General features: G+C 37.0%; 4 protein-coding genes across 5 annotated transcripts; all 4 read left to right on the top strand.

Moving 5' to 3' along the window:
• The first annotated feature begins 462 nt into the window (after positions 1-462).
• On the top strand, positions 463-1635 carry LOC103839274 (non-specific lipid-transfer protein-like 1). Of its 2 annotated transcripts, none has more exons than XM_033280682.1 (4): positions 463-778; positions 861-921; positions 1024-1173; positions 1231-1635. In XM_033280682.1, exons 1-3 carry the CDS (start codon positions 653-655, stop codon positions 1161-1163), a joined length of 327 nt encoding a protein of 108 aa, XP_033136573.1. In that variant the 5' UTR covers positions 463-652; the 3' UTR covers positions 1164-1173; positions 1231-1635. The 2 variants fall into 2 exon arrangements, with proteins under 2 accessions (XP_033136573.1, XP_009114029.1); XM_009115781.3 differs by having other exon boundaries at positions 475-778; positions 1024-1126; positions 1273-1578.
• Positions 1636-5805: 4170 nt separating this feature from the next.
• Positions 5806-6364, top strand: LOC108869648 (the record flags this gene model as incomplete). Its single annotated transcript, XM_033278309.1, has 1 exon — positions 5806-6364. A coding segment is annotated over one exon (459 nt), but the record flags the coding sequence as incomplete, so codon positions are not given.
• An 86-nt stretch (positions 6365-6450) lies between these two features.
• LOC103839275 (phosphatidate phosphatase PAH2) lies at positions 6451-10384 on the top strand. Its single transcript, XM_009115783.3, has 11 exons — positions 6451-7386; positions 7468-8056; positions 8144-8658; positions 8740-8813; positions 8883-8967; positions 9050-9136; positions 9213-9285; positions 9356-9399; positions 9492-9620; positions 9886-9987; positions 10066-10384. The coding sequence occupies exons 1-11, from the start codon at positions 6667-6669 to the stop codon at positions 10117-10119; spliced, it is 2472 nt and encodes an 823-aa protein (XP_009114031.1). The 5' UTR covers positions 6451-6666; the 3' UTR covers positions 10120-10384.
• A 1101-nt stretch (positions 10385-11485) lies between these two features.
• On the top strand, positions 11486-14134 carry LOC103839276. The gene is made up of 3 exons (XM_009115784.3): positions 11486-12870; positions 12974-13159; positions 13588-14134. Exons 1-3 carry the CDS (start codon positions 12445-12447, stop codon positions 13939-13941), a joined length of 966 nt encoding a protein of 321 aa, XP_009114032.1. The 5' UTR covers positions 11486-12444; the 3' UTR covers positions 13942-14134.
• Positions 14135-19945: the final 5811 nt, after the last annotated feature.

Below are 19945 nucleotides of genomic sequence, written 5' to 3'. Positions count from 1 at the left end.
GTTTGTAACAGCTTGTGGGTTGAAAACTGTTCGAAATATGGACCAACTTATTTTTATAAGAATTCTAAGAATCATTTTAATGATGACACATGCTTACGAAAACATGTTGAACTGTTCCATGATTAATACATAAGGAATATGATAATGCACAACTTAAAAAAAATGTTCAAAAAAAGAAAAAAAAAACTTTAAGAAAAAATATGTTAGTTTCTATAGTATCACGAAAAATCTTATGTTATTTTACCCTAGCACTCATAACCATGGAATATTTACTAAATTACGTATCTTTCGCATTCATTCGTTTATTTGATACATATTCCTATTCCTCCATATAATATTTGTAGAGATTTTTACCAGAAACAAATACATTTGTACAGAGATTCATCAGAGAACAGTAGTTGAGTTTGCATTTTTTTTCTTAATTACTGTATTAGGAGAAAAAGGCAAGATTAGTCTCTCCGAATTCTCCGAAAATAAAAATAGAAATGTATCCGTGAATAGCCGAATAGGGAAGCGTGCCAGGGCTATCTCAATCTTCCCATACTTATCGATCACGTCATCATCTCCTTTGTCCGATACGAAACCGAACCTCCCTTCTTTAAAATCCACACCTTGTCCGAATCTCTCTCCAACCGCAAAAAAGAGAAAAAAAATGGCGACAACACAGCTAAAATCCGATGCGATCATGGATTTGATGAAGCAGCATCTCTCCACCGACGCCGGTAAAGAGCTCACAGAGAAGATTGGTCTCGTTTATCAGATCAACGTCGCTCCCAAGGTTCCCCCCCATTCCTACACTCGATTTGTGTTCTTTTTAATTTTTTGTTAATTTTTTTTCCGTTTTTTGTTTGAATTATCAGAAATTGGGGTTTGAAGAGGTTACCTACATCGTTGATCTGAAGAAAGGAGAAGTCACCAAAGGTTAGCTCTCTCGTTGATTATGTCAATTGGGTATTCGAATTTCGTATTTGGATTCCGTTAAATCAATTTGATTGATTGTTGATTATGCGAAATGATTTAAAGGAAAATACGAAGGAGGGAAAGTTGATGCTACTTTCTCCTTCAAAGATGATGACTTTGTCAAAGTTGCTACCGGCAAGATGAATCCTCAGATTGCTTTCATTAGGTTTGTTCTTTATTACAAGTGTTTTTCTTGTGTCTGAACCCAAATTCACCATTAGCAACAACAAACACAAGCTTCTGTTTTCTTCGATTTAGTACAAGAAGTTGATCTCTGAGTCTCTATGAATGTTGAATGTTTTTTTGGTGCAGGGGTGCGATGAAGATCAAGGGTAGTCTCAGTGCGGCGCAGAAGTTCACCCCTGACATTTTCCCCAAGCCTTCAAAGCTGTGAACACAAGAAGAAATGGTACTAGCAGACCCCTTTGACTCAGGCTCAATTTATGTCTCCTTCAAAGGGTTTGAGAGCTGGATTATTAAAATGCAATGTTTAAGAACTAGTCCCTAGACAATAAAGGTCTCTTCTAAGTATCGTCGTATGTTTCTGGTTCAATTGGTGTTTGGTTTAATAATATTAATACTTTTGCTTTGAAATAGATTTCTATGTTGTCTGAACTTGCAAGAGTGTGTCAATGCCTTTATTTCCTACAAGTAAATTAAAAAAAACTTCATGCATGGAACAGTAATTGCCAGACTCATCTCACTGTAATGTTGTTGGCGTAAGAAAAACAGCAGGAAACAAAACCAAAATATTCTGTAGAATAGAAAAAGGTATTCACTTGGGAGACAGAGAAAGCTTCTTCTTTGGTCCAGGAGTCGGATTATTTAAAGTTATTAGTACCTCCTCCAATGTTGTTGCCAAATCCATTCTTCCTTCAGTGCTTGACCTCGTTGGGCTTTTCTCAGGCTCCACACCTCTCTCTCTCTATTCACTTCCTCTAGTTTTCCTGAGAGTTAAGACTCTTCTTCTTTAGCCACTTGTATTTGAGAAACAATCTGTGATAGCTTTTACAGCGATTACCTTCAATGTTTTTACATCCACTGCTGCTTTCCCTGTTCACGGTATCAACAGCTGCATGTATTTCTTTACTAGAGTTTCCATAACAGCAACTTCAGTTTCCTGAAGGCATGAATAATGGGTAGTCCGTAACTGAGAAGTATATTTCATGGGTCATTGTCCCAACAAGATATCAGAGAAGTCGTTTGGCTGCAGTCCAATGGTACGTCGTGGGTCTGTCATAGACTAAAAGAGCTTATTGACGGTGTAGGAAATGTATGGACGAGTTAGTAATAAAGTATTGTAAGCTTCGTACAAAGGCTCAGTATTCTGTAGGATTGCCAATGGAGTGAAAAGAATCGTGATTAGGCATGTCGGCTTGTGATTGGCTTTGTATTTGTCATGTGTGTCCGCTCTTATAGAATCTGCTATGTAACGAATAAATGTAATCCATGACTTGTATGAGTAACTTCAATGCCAAGAAAATATGACAGTCGCCTAAATCTTTTAGTCAAAAACATTGAGAAAGGGTGTCGACAAACCGGTTTATGTGGGTTTCCTGTGATGATATCGTCTACGTAAAACAACAATGCATAAGAGATTAAGAGTATGTTGTATTTGTTGTAGATAACTAAAGATGTATCCGCAAGAGAGTTTGTGAACCCCACTATGAGCTAGAATGTATAGAGCTCATTGTATCATGCCCATGGAACTTTTGTAAGTCTATAAATGGTCCTTCGAAGCTTACAAACTGTTGTTAGATTGTCGGTGTAACTGAATCTGATACGCTTGGTCATGCTCTGGTCAAAGGAGGAAGTGAGATAATGCTGGCGTGGAGTTTGCTGTTAGACTCTGATTGGGAAGGGTTTGCTGTTAGAAGAAGCTGAAGCTTTAAATACCAGTAAGACGTTGAGGTTGATTACAGAGTATATAGGCATCAATCTTAACAGAATCATGGCGGTTGAGCCACGTAGACCTCATCCGGTAAATGGCCTTGCATGAATGCCGTTGGGACATCTAACTGTCTCATAGACCATTGTATGGTGATACTAAATACAATGTGTATGGTAGCAAACTCGACAAGATGGCTTAATGTGTTTTGGTAATCAGTCCCCGGTACTCGAGTGTAATCTTTGGTGACCGAACGAGTCTTGTATTATTCGATAGAAGCATCCGCTCTGTGTGTGATGGTAAAAATCCAGCGGCAACCTACAATATTGAAAGAACGAGAAATGTTAGTGAGATTCCAAGTGTGATTTTTAATTCGAAAAATAATCTCTTCGGTCATGGCTTTTCGCCAATAAGGTGATTTGAGTGTTTCAACAACGGTAAATTGTTAGAAGACTTGAGAGATGAAGTTTTGAAATGCTAACTTGTGCATCTTATTAATAGGGTAAACATAACTTGACTATGATAATTTATAAGAGATCTTCGGTTCGAGTGACCGGTGGGACGAAACTAATATTACATGTTGTGATTTCAAACCTGAGGGGATTAGGGCTTAGGCCGAACCCTTGGTAATTCCAAAAAAAAATTAATAATAATAATATCCATGCGATTGAAAACTCTTTGAAGCTAGACTCCATGGCCGTACGAAGCATGGAGGCACCAAGAGAGTTATCAGGGTGCTGTCTAGAACGGAGAGCAGACTGATGGACTGTGCAGATCATGGCGCAGGGCCGCAGGCCATAATAAGTCAAGATCGAAACATTTCAGCAACACTCGTTTAAAAAAAAAAGAACATTTGGCAATACATGTAAGGTAAATTGAAAAACTTGGTAAACACTATTTGAATTACTAAAATGTATATGAATTAATGAAAATATTTATAAGTATCAAGTTTAATAAAAAAAATAATCTCTGTGTGAAAATTATCCAAACTCTCCACAATCTAAAGTATCAAAGTTTCCTAAAGTTACTATGCCAGAAATTAATGAGATTAGTTAACTTTACGTACTATGTTATATGAACTAATCCAAGTGTCAACATTGATATGTTTAAAACATGAAAACATTTATAAATATAGCAATTGAATAAAATAAAACTAAGTTTTCTTTTTTTTTTTGGTAAAAAAAAACTACTAAAGTTTGATTGATATAGTCTATATACTAATAAAGTAGTAAATAATGTTAACATTATCCCTAACGAGTGTGTAAGGATTTTGGAGAGAATGTGTGGAGCCTTTTTTTGGAATGGGGCTCCAAATTTAGCTAGAGGGGCTAAGGTAGCATGAGAATCAGTGTGTACTCCTAAAGAGGCAGGAGAATTGGGGTTAAAGAGATTAGCAGATTGGAATGTTGTTCTCGGTTTAAAGTTAATTTGGCTTCTATTTGCGGCAGAAGGATCTTTGTGGGTTTCTTGGGTGAGAAGAAATTTGATAGGTAGAGAGAATTTTTGGATGTTGGTTCCGAACATGAGGGGTAGTTGGATATGGAGGTCTTTATGCAAGTTGAGAATCAAAGCTAGGCCCTTTATAAAGTGTCAAGTTGGCTCGGGGATTACAGTGAGTTTTTGGATGGATGATTGGACCTCTTATTGAGCTAATAGGGGAGAGAGGGCCAGTTGTTACTGGCTTGAGCATTAACGCAGCGGTGGCAGATGCTCTAACAGGCGATGGGTGGTGTTTTGCTCAAAGTAGAAGCAGGAACCCAATCATCACATTGCTTAGAGATAGTATGCCTGACGCTCAACCTATCTTGAGTTCAGAGGTTGATGATACTTATGTCTGGGTCACTAATGGTCAGAATGGTTCAGAGACATTAATTCTCCACTAGTGAGACATGGAGGACTCTATTTCGTTGTACGTTGGAGATATTTTGGCATGAAGTGGTTTGGTTCTCAAGCCATATTCTGAAGCATGCATTCTTATCGTGGGTGGCAGCAAGAGATAGGAAGGTGACAAGAGATAGTGTGTGAATGGTGACACACAAATCGCGTATTTCTTTTACAAATCCGCTTATGTTTCACCAATCACAAATAAATGATAAAGGTGTGCGGTTTTTCAATACTGAAAAGTCAAAACCGCGAATAGAAAAAAATGCTCATTAAACAACATAACGCACTTGAAATACGCACATCTGTTAATAACCAGCGGTTCACATGATTACGCAGTGAATAGTTCTTTTATTTCTCAAATAAATTAAAAGAAAATAGCTTTTTGTCCAATAAAAGATAAAAATTAGTATGTTACAATTTACTTTTAATATTAAAATAATAATCTGTTTGTCATATATTTTAGCAAATAACTAACGTAATTAATTTAAGTCGTTAATAACTATCATAATGATTGCTTTAAATGTGTCAAATAATTCAATATTTTCATCAGAAACACACAAATTACATCACCTATATTAATATTAACATATTTAATTTTACTCCTCATGTTTCATATTAAGTATCATTTTAAAATTTTATTCTTGTTACGAAAAGAGTGTCATTTTAGGATTTCAGTGAAACTTTCAGTTTAATATCAATTACAAATGCATTAATTTTTAAATAATTTTATTTATCTCAAATATTGTTGGTTGAGTATGTGTAATTAATAAGAACTTAAATAAATTTCAATTTCTTAATTTGTGTAGAAAATATCAAAGTGACATTTTATTATGAAACGGATGGCGTATAAACATTTTTATTATTTAAATGAATAAATAATGCAAAAATAATCATGTCCATTATTACTAACAAAAGAAATTAATTTATAGGTGTATTACTACATTTATTTTATATTATTATTTTCTTTCAAAACCGCACTACTTTTTTTTATCAAAACCGCACTATTTTTTTAATGAAATCCGCACTTGTCCTGCAAACCGCATGAACCGCAGTTGGACCGCACCGCACTTTAATTCCGCACCGCTTATATTATCAAAACTGCGATCACCATTCGGACCCATAGACTCATCAGTTGGGGACTAGCAGTGCTGGCGACTTGTGTGCTTTGTCACAATGAAAATAGACAACACTTGTTCTTTGACTGTGACTTCAGTAGACAGGTGTGGTCTTTCTTCACTTCTAGACTGCAGTTGGTACCTCCAAGCCTTTTCGAAGATGGATTAAGATGGTTGAAGAATCCATCGAGGAAAAAGAATGTTAAGTTGATTGTAAGGTTGCTTCACCAAGCTTGCCTTTATCTCATTTGGAAGGAGAGAAACTCAAGAGTACATACTGATGTTGCTCGTCCACCTGAGGCCATTATTGCTGAGATTAAGCAAATCATTAGGCTAAGGCTGGATCTGCTAGCTCGGGCTCAAACGCTAGCTCACGGAGAAGACTTGGTTCTGGCTGTGTGGTTTTCTATTTTCTAGAGAGTGGAGAGTGAAGTTTTGATTGCTTAGAATGCTTGTAAATAATGATTTCTGGTTTCTTTGTAAACTCTGGTTTATTATTTGAATAAAATGGAAAGTTAAAAAAAAAACATATTAAAACAATAGAAATTGATATTTGGTGAACATTTGTAAGTTTGTAACTTCTAAACAATTTTAAAAAATAATGATTATTTTAAAAAAGATTATTCAAAGCGTAGACGAAAATTGAAAACGAGAAAAAGTGGATCACGAGGAAACGACGAAATAAGCCCACCTTTTGCCCCGTCAACCTCTTCTTCCTTTAGCCATTTTCTTCTTTCTTCATTTGAATTTCGTTTCTTTCTCCGCAAGACGATGGTTGGTTGATCATCCATCGAATTGACTTTTCTCAATTCACAGAAAATGAACGCCGTGGGTAGGATCGGGAGCTACATCTACCGAGGCGTAGGCACGGTCTCAGGTCCGTTCCACCCCTTCGGCGGCGCGATCGACATCATCGTCGTCCAGCAGCCCGACGGCTCCTTCAAATCCTCCCCCTGGTACGTCCGATTCGGCAAATTCCAAGGGGCTTTGAAGAACAAGCGCAACCTCATCAAGATCGAGGTCAATGGCCTCGATTCGCCTTTCAACATGTTCTTGGCCCACACAGGCCAAGCCTATTTCCTCCGAGAATCCGATGACGTCATCGGAGACTCCGAGACCGCCGAGGTTTACAATTTATCTTCCGGCGACGAAGGTGATGGTGATGATGATGATAAGGTTAAGTTGCCGTTGAAGTCTAAGAGCTGTAACTATGATTGTCCTAGTAAGCCTGGGATTCTAGGGTTTGTGTTTGGTGGTAGATCGGTTAGGGAGAGCAAGGTGGAGGATGGTGTTGTTGGAAGCGAGGAGAAGATGGTGGATAGTGATTTGATATTGGAGACTCCTCTTGTTGCCTCTCCTACGTTGCGGTATTTGGATGAGAAAGAGCAGGACTTTCGTGAGAGTAACAATGTGGATGATTATTGTGAAGAGAATGCTATTCTTGTTGATAATGGTTCTACTAGTACTGTGTTCTCTATTGCTAGTGAAGGGAGTGGGGAAGTAGACGTCTGTGTGGAATCAGCCGAGCCGTTAGTACAGGTTAGTCCTTTATTGAATCTCGTTTTGTTGGTAATGGTGTGAATGGGACTGATGTCATTGTATGGATTGTATCTGCATCAGGATTCTAAGCAAGAAATGTTAAGTGTTCCTGAATCTGTGGAGAGTGTAGCTGCTGACCAAGTTGATTTATGGAGCATTGGCACTTCTCAAGAAGGGAGCAGTACTGGCTCTCTTGTTCAAGATGAGAGTAAAATCACCACTGGAGATGATTTTGAGAAGTCTCAGTCAACAAGCGTCCTGCAACCGGAGATGAAAGAGGAACAATTTTCATTTAGCGATCTTGACGATTGTAAACCTGCTGAGAGTAGTTCTGGAGGGTCGAATTCTCCTCATACAGTAAAAGTTGATGGGAAAGAGGACTCAAAGGTCTTGTCAGAGGCGGTTGATATAGAGAGGAAAAATGATGTCTCTGGAGAAGAGGTTGAGCGGTTGGTTGAATCATTACCGATTATGCGGCTTCACGACAATGATGATATGGATGCCAGTCCTTGTCAGCCTATGAGCCAGTCATTTGACCCATGTTCCAATACTTCCAAGTGGGATTTGAGAGAAGATGAGTCGTCCTCGAGAGGTTTAGATGCAGAAAGCGTTGCTGAGAGTAGCCCAAACTTTAAGGCGTTCACACATGTTATCGCTAATCCTGATGTGGGTAAGGGAATATTACTTACTTTACTTTTATAAACTCCTTAGATATGATGTGGGATGCTATAGTCTTTAACGTTTGCTCCATTCTCAGTCGAGCTCTCTTTCTGCAAGCACTTATTACGTGAAGGAATGGGAGCAGAAGCGGCTTCTCAAGCCTTCAAGTCAGAAAAACTGGATATGGAAACCTTTGCTTCTTTGGGCCCATCAGTGTTGGAGAATGATAAGCTAATATTGAAGATTGGTGGCTGCTATTTTCCATGGGAAGCAGCAGCTCCTATTATCTTAGGAGTGGTTTCATTTGGGACTGCCCAAGTATATGAGCCTAAGGGGATGATAGCTGTTGACCAGAATGAGAAACCTGGTGATGCATCAACTCCGGAGGGGGGAAGCTGGAATCTTTGGCCTTTCTCTTCGAGAAAATCAAAGAACGATACTGAAGTCTCTTCTAAAGACGCTGGTGAACCTGAGGAGAAACAACAAGAGAAGCCGCTGCCAAGACCAGTTAAAAAGATGGTCAGGGCATTAGCTCCAACTTCTGAACAATTGGCTTCTCTAGACCTGAAAGAAGGGATGAATACTGTGAATTTCACTTTCTCCACCAATATTGTGGGTATTTTATCCTTTTTACTACGACATGTAACTATGAAGAGTTCCCACTTGGTGTTCACAAACTCATTAATTTGACAGGTAGACGCGAGGATTTACTTATGGAAATGGAATGCTCGGATAGTTATCTCAGATGTAGATGGTACCATCACAAGGTAGAGGATTCACCTTTGGTTTTCTATTATGTTTCTAGGTCTTTTCCTAATTTTCTCTATGTTTGATAGATCGGATGTCTTAGGCCAGTTTATGCCTTTGGTTGGAATAGATTGGTCGCAAACAGGTGTTACACACTTGTTTTCTGCTGTTAAGGTATGTTCTACGTGCTTTTCTGGTTCTTACTGTTACAAATGGAAGCAAAAGATTCATTTTCTCTGCCTTAACATTTCCACAGGAAAACGGATATCAGTTGATGTTTTTAAGTGCACGAGCGATTTCTCAGGCCTCAATCACAAGACAGTTTCTAGTTAATCTCAAGCAGGTACCAGACAAAAAACGCATTCATAAAAATCAAGAATCTAGCCAACTTTGTTAATCATAAAGCTAGCAAATGCCAGGATGGGAAAGCATTGCCGGATGGGCCTGTTGTTATATCTCCTGATGGCGTCTTTCCTTCTTTGTATCGTGAAGGTAGAATCTGTTTACTCCTCAGATTATCAAAAAACATTGACTTTCTCATGATTTGTTTCTTTCTCTACAGTAATTAGAAGAGCACCTCATGAATTCAAGATTTCTTGCTTGGCGGTTAGTTAACTTTGTGTGGTTTCTATCTCTTGAAACTCTTTATGTCGTGTGAACAGCTATATAACTGTTTTTTTTTTAACTCTTTTGAACAGGAGATACGAGCGTTGTTTCCTCCTGAACACAACCCATTCTATGCTGGTTTTGGAAACAGAAATACGGATGAGATAAGCTACCTTGAAGTCGGAATCCCCCGGGGAAAGATCTTCACTATTAACCCCAAGGTACCCATCTTTAAAATCTTAAACACATTACTTAGCAACGTTTTGTGGAACAAGTTATGCCTTAGGTCTCCATCTCTCTATTGCTTGTTTGCGTTAGTTTTGTCTTTCAAATTAAACAATGACTTCAAAGTGTTTTGCTCAACTTACAGTCTGTAAGTTTGCGTTTGGCGTTTTCATTTAGGCTTTGTAGACGTATTGTGTAGGAAACACTGAAAATGTAAACGCAAACGCGTAAATTGGCACTGAAACAATTGTAATCTTGCAGGGGCAAGTAGCTGTGAATCGTAGGGTGGATACAAGGTCATACACAAATCTTCATGCTCTTGTCAATGGAATGTTCCCAGCTACAACAACCTCCTCAGAACGGGTATACTATATATTTCTATGTTTTGTTTTCTTCTCCAATGTTTTACTTGCGGATTTTTTATAGAACTTTTACAAACAGGAGGACTTTAACACATGGAATTTCTGGAAACTGCCTCCTCCATCGTTTATGTGATGATGCTGATGATGAGGATTGTGTTGAAGAAAATAGAGATTAGCTGATAGAGATAACAAATGGTGGCCCATTATTGATCATATCCATCTTCTTTTAAAGGACACGGTAATTTTGGTTCTTTGCTTTTTTGTCACACTGGTTTCATATCACAGGTTTACGATGTATGCGCAGTTATACTTGTATATAAATATATTTAATATGTAGACAGTGTTATTGGAAACATTTTGAAATTTAGAAGAACAATAAATATACATTTACACAAATCTTACATATCATTAGAGTTTTCTATCCATGTAAAGTATTCATATTAGCACAATAAAAGAAATTTGTTTCACAAAAGAAAAAATCATTACTATCAACTTTTCTTTTCATTTAAATTCACTTATCCAAAAATATTTTTATTAAATTAAACTATAAAATTTAACTATTTATTCAAATAGGTTCATTTAATTATTTTTCTTTTCTGAGAAAGAGTTAACATAATTATTAGAAGCTTTATGACAACAGTTTACAGTTATATATTTCATTAAAATGATAAATACCATAAGATGCGTTACGCAAAGCAAACTATATGATATTGTATACATAATTGAAAATGTAAATAAAAATCATTAAATTATATAAAATACTGGATGTCAAAAAAAAATATATATATATAAAATACTGATGTGATCAGGTTTTAACTTTTAATAAAAACCGCAGAGATTGAATCCACTAATACCAAAGTTACACTACGGTTCTGCGATACAGTAAGTTAGAACAAAATGAATGTTATTATGATTTTCAAATTACAAAACAAGTGAAGAACAAAATGTAAAAATTACTAAACAATTGAATTAAAAGCTTTAGATAGTAGGAAATTCTCAAGAAACATGTCTAGTGTGCAACTAAGAACCATTATTGAACTCAAACAAGTTAACTAGATCGATCTTTTCCCAAAGTGATAAACCTTATGTATAGGGCTAGGTAAAATATCCCAAAATTTTGATTCTCTTGGAGTAGTTTGTAACTTATGCAATATCAGTAAAAAACGAAGCAAATCACAAATATTATACTTTTAGAAAGAGATATCAGATCAAATATGTTATATACATATATTTAAAAATTTATATATTCTTTTATGAAAGTTTTACAATATTTTATTTATTAAATTATTTATTTTAGTTATTAAAGTTTGAAAAGGTAAATAATTTTTATTTTATTTTGCAATAAAATATTATTATTTTTTATCATTTTGGATTTTTATTTTATGATTGAATCAGATATCCAGTTTAAAAATATAAAATTTTCCGGATACACGGACACCGAATATCCAGAAAATTATGGATCAAATCGAATCAAATAATTAACTATTCAGACAAAATGGATTGGATTACGAATACTTCCCAAAAATCCATTTGTACTCACCCCTACTTATATAATAGAATCCTGTAGATTAACTTCTATTGAGTTTCAAATTCTAAACATGCAAAATCAAGCTTTATAAGTTCACAAAACTCCTAGCAGTTAACTCATGTCGACTAGGATAATCATGGTCATCTAAGTTTTTTAACGTGTTTAGCTAATCAATTTCAATGGATTTAACATTCTAGATTCTAGATATCATGAACAAGGTGTATAGTCAAGTTCAAGGTTTAAAATTAATTTAAATAAATAAAAAAAACTAAACATAAATTTTCCTAATCTGAGATATCAATTTCAATAATCCATGAGTCCTTCAAACAACCCCTAGCATGTAAAATTAGATATGGAAATAGAAACACAGAAAACCACTGATTAGTACACGCCAAGTTCCATGTGCATTCATTATTGATTCCTTTCAAAATCTAACTAGTTCATTTTTCAGTGTCATTTTGTTACTATTTAGATCCAAATTTTACTTTTACAAAAAAAAAAAATACCGTTATTATTTAAAATACTGCTTCCAAATTTAAATAAATTGACTTATCTTTTCCCCAAAATTTAATTTCTTTACTTCAACATAAAAACTGACGGCTTATCCATCATTACAAAAAAATCCGATCCAATCTGATAAATTAAAAGAAATGATAAGTTGTAGAAGAAAGCAATTCAGATTATCCATGTTTTGGTTCGCTTGAAGTGGTCCGAACGAACCACAGGGAAAATATATCAAAGTATCAAACTCTTGTGCAAGTGTTCACGATAAAAACAAAATTAATAGGTCACTTGATATTAATTAACAATCGCAATAATTATCTTAGTGGCCCCCGCCTCCACTCAATGACTGACTAACCAACCATTCAGTACATAATACGCACATAACTCACCCCTTTCGTCATCACCTTCCATTTCCTGAATCTCAAGATGCACACCAATGCAGCAGACTCCGAGGTAACAAGCCTCTCTGCTTCCTCGCCCACTAGATCTCCCCGTCGACCAGCCTACTTCGTGCAATCTCCTTCGCGTGACTCGCACGATGGAGAGAAAACCGCAACATCGTTCCACTCAACCCCCGTTCTCAGCCCGATGGGATCTCCTCCGCACTCTCACTCCTCCTCTAGCCGCTTCTCCAAGATCAACGGCTCCAAGCGCAAACAACATGCTGGAGACAGGAAGTTCGCAAGGATTGAAGAAGAAGGTTTGCTCCATGATGGTGACAGAGAAGAAAAAGGTTTGCCTCGTCGTTGCTATGTTTTAGCCTTCGTTGTTGGATTCTCCTTGCTCTTCGCTTTCTTCTCTTTGATCCTTTATGCAGCTGCTAAGCCTCAGAAGCCTAAGATCTTAGTCAAGGTTAGTGAATGTCAGATTAATCTTTATATTCATTTAAATAACTCAGATCGGATCCTAGATCTAAAACCGGACTGTGTGGTTTAATATGTGAATCGAATTGCAGAGCATAACATTTGAGCAACTTAAGGTTCAAGCTGGACAAGATGCGGGAGGTATAGGAACCGACATGATCACGATGAACGCGACACTGAGAATGATGTACCGTAACACAGGCACATTCTTTGGTGTTCATGTTACTTCTTCTCCGATCGATCTAAGTTTCTCTCAGATCACAATTGGTTCTGGAACTGTAAGTCCAAAAATCTTTTAAATTTTTTTTTAACATTTGTCTGAATTCATGTTCATTAATGTTAACTGTTGCTATCATCAGATGATTTTAGAAGCTATTGCTTTTTGGTTTCTTCCGTTTTGAAAAATTGACTAAACAAACTTTTTTCCGGTTCAAGCTGGAAATATTCGGTTCGGTTTTTAGTTTTTAGTTTGTCTTTGATCAATATTGTCGGTTGATAATTGCTAGTATCACATGCATTGGTCAGGAAATGCACATTCGTTTTTTATAATATTTTATTATCGAGACAACTATCTAAAATAACCAAAAAATACCAAGAATAGCTAAAATACCAAAACTAAATTTTATTCAGTCCATTTGGGTTTGGCTTTTGATAAATATAAAGTTCGTTTGTTACTTTTTGACTTTTTTTTTAATTATAATTGTAGATTAAAAAATTCTACCAATCGAGGAAAAGCCAAAGAACGGTGATAGTGAATATGATTGGAGACAAGACTCCTCTCTACGGAAGTGGTTCTACCTTAGTCCCACCACCACCTCCTGCACCAATTCCAATCAAGAGCAAGAAGAAGAAAGGACCCATCGTGATCGTCGAACCACCAGCACCTCCTGCTCCCGTGCCGATGAGGTTAAACTTCACCGTTCGATCTCATGCTTACGTTTTGGGGAAATTAGTTCACCCCAAGTTCTACAAGAGAATCGTGTGTTTGATTAACTTCGAACACAAGAAACTCAATAAACATATTGCACTCACGAACAACTGCACCGTCACTTCTGTTTGAAGATAAAAGCCAACTCTTGCAAGTCCAAGAATCGTATTGGGCACGTGCCAAATTATTGTCGGTGGGTTTAATATGTACTTTAATTTATGTGAGTGGACAACGATCAATGGAGAATATTTTTGTCAATGATACACTGAATGGGAAGATTCACATTTTAATTTATTCTTTTCTTGAATGCGAAATATCGATCTCATTTTCTTATACTATATAAAATAATTATTGTGGTAAGGTATATTATGTCAAAATCTGAATTTTCGTTTATTTTAACAAATTAAATGCTTTGATTAATATTACATCTTCACATTTAGACTTTTCACTTTTTCGTTTTAGTTCAAGTATGAATTTGCTAACTAACCAAGTTCACAACAACCATGAAGAATATACCATCACAAGTTGAGAAATGAAATCAATAGCTAAAAAACAATGTTTTTGATTTTCCAAATATAAACAAAATAATGTTGTACTATGTGTCAATTGTTTTTATTTATTTATATATTTATAGATACATAATAGTATGCTACTAGATGATAATCCGCACCATGTGCGGGATGAAAAGATTTAAAGAAATTATCACTTTGAATCAATAGGTATTAAAAAGTTAATAGTTTTAGAAAGAAATATTACATGTTATCTAATAAGAGATTCAACGAAATTGTGTATCTCTATTATAAATTAAGTTTGGATTTTTAAAAAATTGTCTATTTGTTTTGTTTAATTGAAGTATATTTTGTGGAAATGAATCTTAAGAGTAAGCAAAAAACTTATATAAAATAAATTATCTTCATGCTAAGAATTGTGTATGTCTATTATAAAGTAAAGATAAAACGAAACAAAGGCAATAAATTATTGTTTTCATACACTAAATTATAAATATAAAATAAAACGAAACATAAGCAATATAATAATAAAATATGAAAGAAACAAAATATAATATAGGAGACTACTTTACGGATGAGGAGATGTAACTATACATGCTTATATTTATATATGCAAGACGCGGACGGAGATAAATTATAGCTATTTGCCATAATTATTTCCGTAAAATTTCCGTAAAATTTCCGTAAAATCAATTAAAATTGTTGTCCAAGGCAAAATATTTACATCCCTTTTATATTCAAAATATTGAATTTCAAAAATTTACTTTGATTGTTGCTGTGCGGATTTATTGGAATAGTATAGGAAACGAACTGAGATTCTAGTCAACTAAATTAAATTCAAAATTAGTTGCCTTTTTATATTTCCTTAACATACGAATATTTTTTGTTGTCTTTTTCACTCCACATCTGCATTATTGAGTCGCGCCTTCCTTTTTTACCTTCTGTATGTTACCACTAATAGACCTGTGTCATATTCCTGTTGTTCTCGGCAATTCGGATTGTAATGCATATGTCACAAATCCGATCGAGATCTAAATAAATCATATTGTATAATGTATATGTCCAATGGCATTTGGTTGTAATTATTCTAGGTCACAAAGGGTTATTTTAAAAAGCTAGTGAGAGTGCATTAGGTGATGACACATAGGAAATGTCACTCATGTAATAAACACATGAGGCCAAGGTTTATTTCTACGAATGTTCCTCCTTTAATAAGTAAGAGATAAGATGATAGATGTTAAATGAAATTAAATTACGCTGAGTAATGAATGAAAGTTATATGTAGAAAGAATTTATTGTTGATCAATGTTTTTTGAAGCTATTGAATACATGTTAAGTTTTTAGAATCTGACTTTTTGAAATAGTATAAAATTTGTAAAAAAGAATACAAAAAATTATGATAGAATTCATAAGGAGAAAATTATAAGATTGTTGATAAAATGTAAACATGGAATCAATGATAATATGTTCTATATATTATCATAATGATTGCTTTTAAAAATTCAGATCATGTTATATGTTTTGAATATTTTTGGGTATTTAGTTTTAGTTATTTAAAGTATTTTCAGAATGTGGAAGCACCATATCCTACTGGTTAAGGTTTAAAGGTTTCTACACCCAGGTCTAGGGTTCGAATCCGAGACTATGCAATTTCTTGCAGAATACAGAAAATCCAGGTTTCAAGTTCCGGAGAGAGCGATTTATTAAACAATTATGCAGACTACACGGAAGAAAGGCTTACAAGTGATCTTCAACATGGTGCAAGTAAATCTGGTCAGACGTGAATTTTCATAGGACGGTTCAGGTGATACAGTTAAGCATAGGTCTTCATTAGACAGATAGTATTGTCGGTTGTCGAATCGTCTATGTAATCTTTCTCATATCATAATTGTAATATCCTAATAAATCAGCGTTAAAAAAAAATATATTTTCAAAATTATCTGAATGTTTTTGAATATTAAATTTTAAAATAATTAATATATATAAATATATAATTGTGATTGGAGTATTCTAGTTTTGTTGGTTCAGATTTGGTTTTCAAGTACTAAAATATTTGGCTCGTTTGGTTATTTTGCCAGTTTTACTTCGGATTTAGTACAATTTTTTTGTGGGTTGGGTTCGATTTGGTTCTCGGATCTGGGTAATCTACCCGGCCTAAAAGAAGTTAAACCTGAAAGTAGAGATACAATATAGATGAAGAGGTAAACTTTCTTTGTTATTATTCTCTCTTAAGTTGTTTTGATGCATTACATTTTCTTTTATATAGAAAGGGAACTAGGTTAAGATGTATGCAACAGCTCATCATTTAGAACTTGGAATCTATTAGCCGTTGGGATTGTGTGAGCTGTTGCCAGTGATGCTTTCCCTTTTACGGATGCCAGCGCAATACTCTGGTTTGTCGCTTGATCAACTTTGTCTTGTGTGCAGGTACTGACTGAAGAGGATGAGGTCGTTATCGCTGCTGTGTCGTTTTGCTGCTTGGGCCTCCACATTAAGTTAGGGGATGAGATGGGCTTGGGGTCATTTCTAATAGCCCCCCCAAACTCTGCGTGGGTGGAAAGCGCACGCCGAGTTTGCCTCGAAAGTGACGAAACGACTCTTGAGGGAGAGACTTTGTGAAAATGTCAGCGATTTGGAATTTGTTGGAGATGTGCTTGACCTCAACAGCTCCCAGCGCAACCTGCTCACGCACATAGTGATAGTCTCGCGTGAAGTGCTTCGTCTTGGAGTGAAAAGATGGGTTTGCGGCGAGCATTACGGCTGAGAGATTGTCACAGAGCAGAAGCGGAGTGGCCGGTAGTGGGATCACAAGTTCTTTTAAGATCAGACACAACCAGGTCAGTTCTGAAGCTGTTTCTGAGAGTGATCTATACTCTGCTTCTGTAGAGCATTTAGAGATTGTAGATTGCTTCTTAGATGACCAAGATATTAGGTTTGAACCTAGATAGGTAGCAATGCCTCCTGTTGATCTGCTTGTAGATGGACAACCTCCCCAATCACTGTCGCTGTAAGCTGTGATTTTAAAATCTGTGTCTTTGTTGAAGGAGATCCCCATGGTCACCGTGCCTTTCACATATCGTAAGATTCGCTTGAGGAGGTGAAAGTCTTGGACTGAGGGAGCATGCATCTTCTGACATACAAAGTTGACTGCAAATTGTATGTCTGGCCTTGTTAAAGTGAGGTATTGAAGTTTACCAGCTAAGCTTCGGAAATAAGTGGGATTGGAGAAGAGTTCTTCTTTCTCGGTTCCTCTGTTGATATCCAGGGGAAGTGGAGTGGGCATTGGGGAGCAGTCAGACATCGCTGCTACTGCCAGTAGATCCTCTGCGTATTTTTGTTGAGAGAGAAATAGACCGTTGCCATTTTGTTGGACTTGAATTCCTAGGAAGTAGCTTAGGTTCCCCATGTCTTTCATTTTGAAGGTTTTGTTGAGAGCTTGTAGGAGATCTTTTAGTAGCTCAGAACTATTACCAGTAATTAGCATGTCGTCTACATGAAGCAAGAGGATGATGATGTTGTTTCCTTTGATGCAGACGAACATGGAGGGATCATGAAGACTGCAGATGAAGCCGAACTCGAGCAGGAAGGTGCTGAACTTGTCGAACCAGGCTCTAGGCGCCTGCTTGAGGCCATAGATGGCTTTGCGGAGGAGACAGACGTGATCAGGATGGTCTTTATCCACAAAGCCAGCAGGTTGTCTCATATATACAGTTTCTTGTAGATCCCCGTGAAGAAATGCGTGTTTAACATCAAACTGTCTTATGTCCCATTGCATGACTGTTGCAGTGTGAAGAACAGCTCGGATTGTGGCGGTTCTGACAACTGGGCTGAACGTATCTAGGTAGTCAATTCCCTCTGACTGCTCATATCCTTTTGCCACTAGTCTTGGTCTTCGTTTCAGTAGTGTTCCATCTGCATTTAGTTTGGTTCTGAAAACCCATTTGCATCCTAGCACATGCATTCCTTCTTGATATGGAACCAGTTCCCATGTTCCAGTTTCATGACAGTTGGCGATTTCTTCAGACATAGGATCATGCCATCTTTTGTCTTTCAATGCTTCAGTAACTGTCTTAGGTTCAGGGTAGGCTACTTTAGATGTCATTAGAACGTAGCGTGGATTGGGTTTTGTAATTCCAGCTTTCGATCTAGTGAGCATAGGATGATGGGAAATTGATGTGGCTTGTGTTGCTCTTGCAGGCTCAGGAGCTGAAGCAGTTGACACTGGGTCATGTCTGAGTTGCTGCGTCGTTGTAGCTTCAGTCGAAAAGATTCCTGATGAAATCAGAGAGCCTGTGGTAAGAGCTGTGGAGATCGCATGAGGCTGTGGTAAGCCTACTGACGCCCTTAGCGGAGGAAAATCTTGTTCACTGAAGAGAGGTATAGCATGTTCAGACGTTATGGTTTCTGATTGAGCAGTAGGAGACTGAGCAGGTTGAGTTTTTGTAGGTGCTGTAGGTTGAGTTGGAGGAAAACTCTTTTGCCAGGCAGTCATCAAAGGCGTTGCTGCTTGTTGCTGGAGGTGGCTGTATTTATCAGCAAATGGGTAGCAGTTCTCATCGAAGATGACATGGCGCGAGATGTATACTCTCCCAGTGGGAGGATAGAGGCATCTGTATCCCTTGTAGAACGCGTTGTACCCCAAGAACACGCACGGTAAGGATCTTGGATCGAACTTGTTAGCTGAGTAGTCTCGTAGAGTAGGATAACATGCACAGCCAAAAGCTCTGAGAGCTGAGTACTCTGGAGGTTTTCCTTGGAGTTTCTGATATGGGCTCGCTTCTTGTTTTTCTAGGGCAGAGGAGGGTAGAAGATTGATGATATAGTTGGCTGTGAAGAATGCCTCGACCCAGTAGAGCTGCGGAAGCTTGCTGTCAAATAGCATTGACAGGGCAAGGTCAGTGACATGTCTATGTTTCCTCTCGGCTAGTCCATTTTGCTGAGGGGTATGAGGACAAGAGACATGCTGAGCTATCCCATGTTGTTGTAGATGAGTGAGGAACTTGGAGTTCATGAACTCGCCGCCACCATCGCACTGAAAGGTACCGATCTTGCTTTTCAGTTGGTTTTCGACTAGGCTTTGAAATTTGCAGAAGATAGGGTAGAAGTCTGATTTATTCTTTAAAGGATAGAACCAACTAAATCTTGACCATTGATCAATGAAGATTACATAGTATCTGAAGCCCTGACCAGACATGATTGGTGCAGGACCCCATAGATCACAATGGACTCGTTCAAGAGGTCGTGAAGCTGAAAAGGTAGAAGCTGAAAACGGTAATCTACTGCTTTTCCCAAGTTGACAGGCCTCGCAAATCTTCTTGGTACTTATGCTTATTGAGATCAATTTCAAAGCTGACAGTTGCTGAAGAACTTGAGAGTTGGCATGCCCCAGCCTCCTATGCCAAACATCATCCGGTGCTGAACGTTGTCTAGAGGAGATCATGGCGCAAGCTGAGCTTCCCGGTTCCAGCAGGTAAAGCCCATTAATGTTTCTTCCCTTTATCATCAACCTCTTTGTGTGCTTGTCCTTAACACGTACCCCATTATCATCAAATTTAAAAGAACAGGGATAATCTTTTGTAGCTTTGGAAACAGAGAGCAAGGATTTGGCTATACCAGGGCACACAAGG

This window comes from Brassica rapa, chromosome A09 (genome assembly GCF_000309985.2).
Source record: "Brassica rapa cultivar Chiifu-401-42 chromosome A09, CAAS_Brap_v3.01, whole genome shotgun sequence".
Classification (NCBI taxonomy): Eukaryota; Viridiplantae; Streptophyta; class Magnoliopsida; order Brassicales; family Brassicaceae; genus Brassica; species Brassica rapa.
The sequence above is the reverse complement of the archived record's forward strand: the minus strand, read 5'-3'. Positions and strand labels throughout refer to the sequence as shown.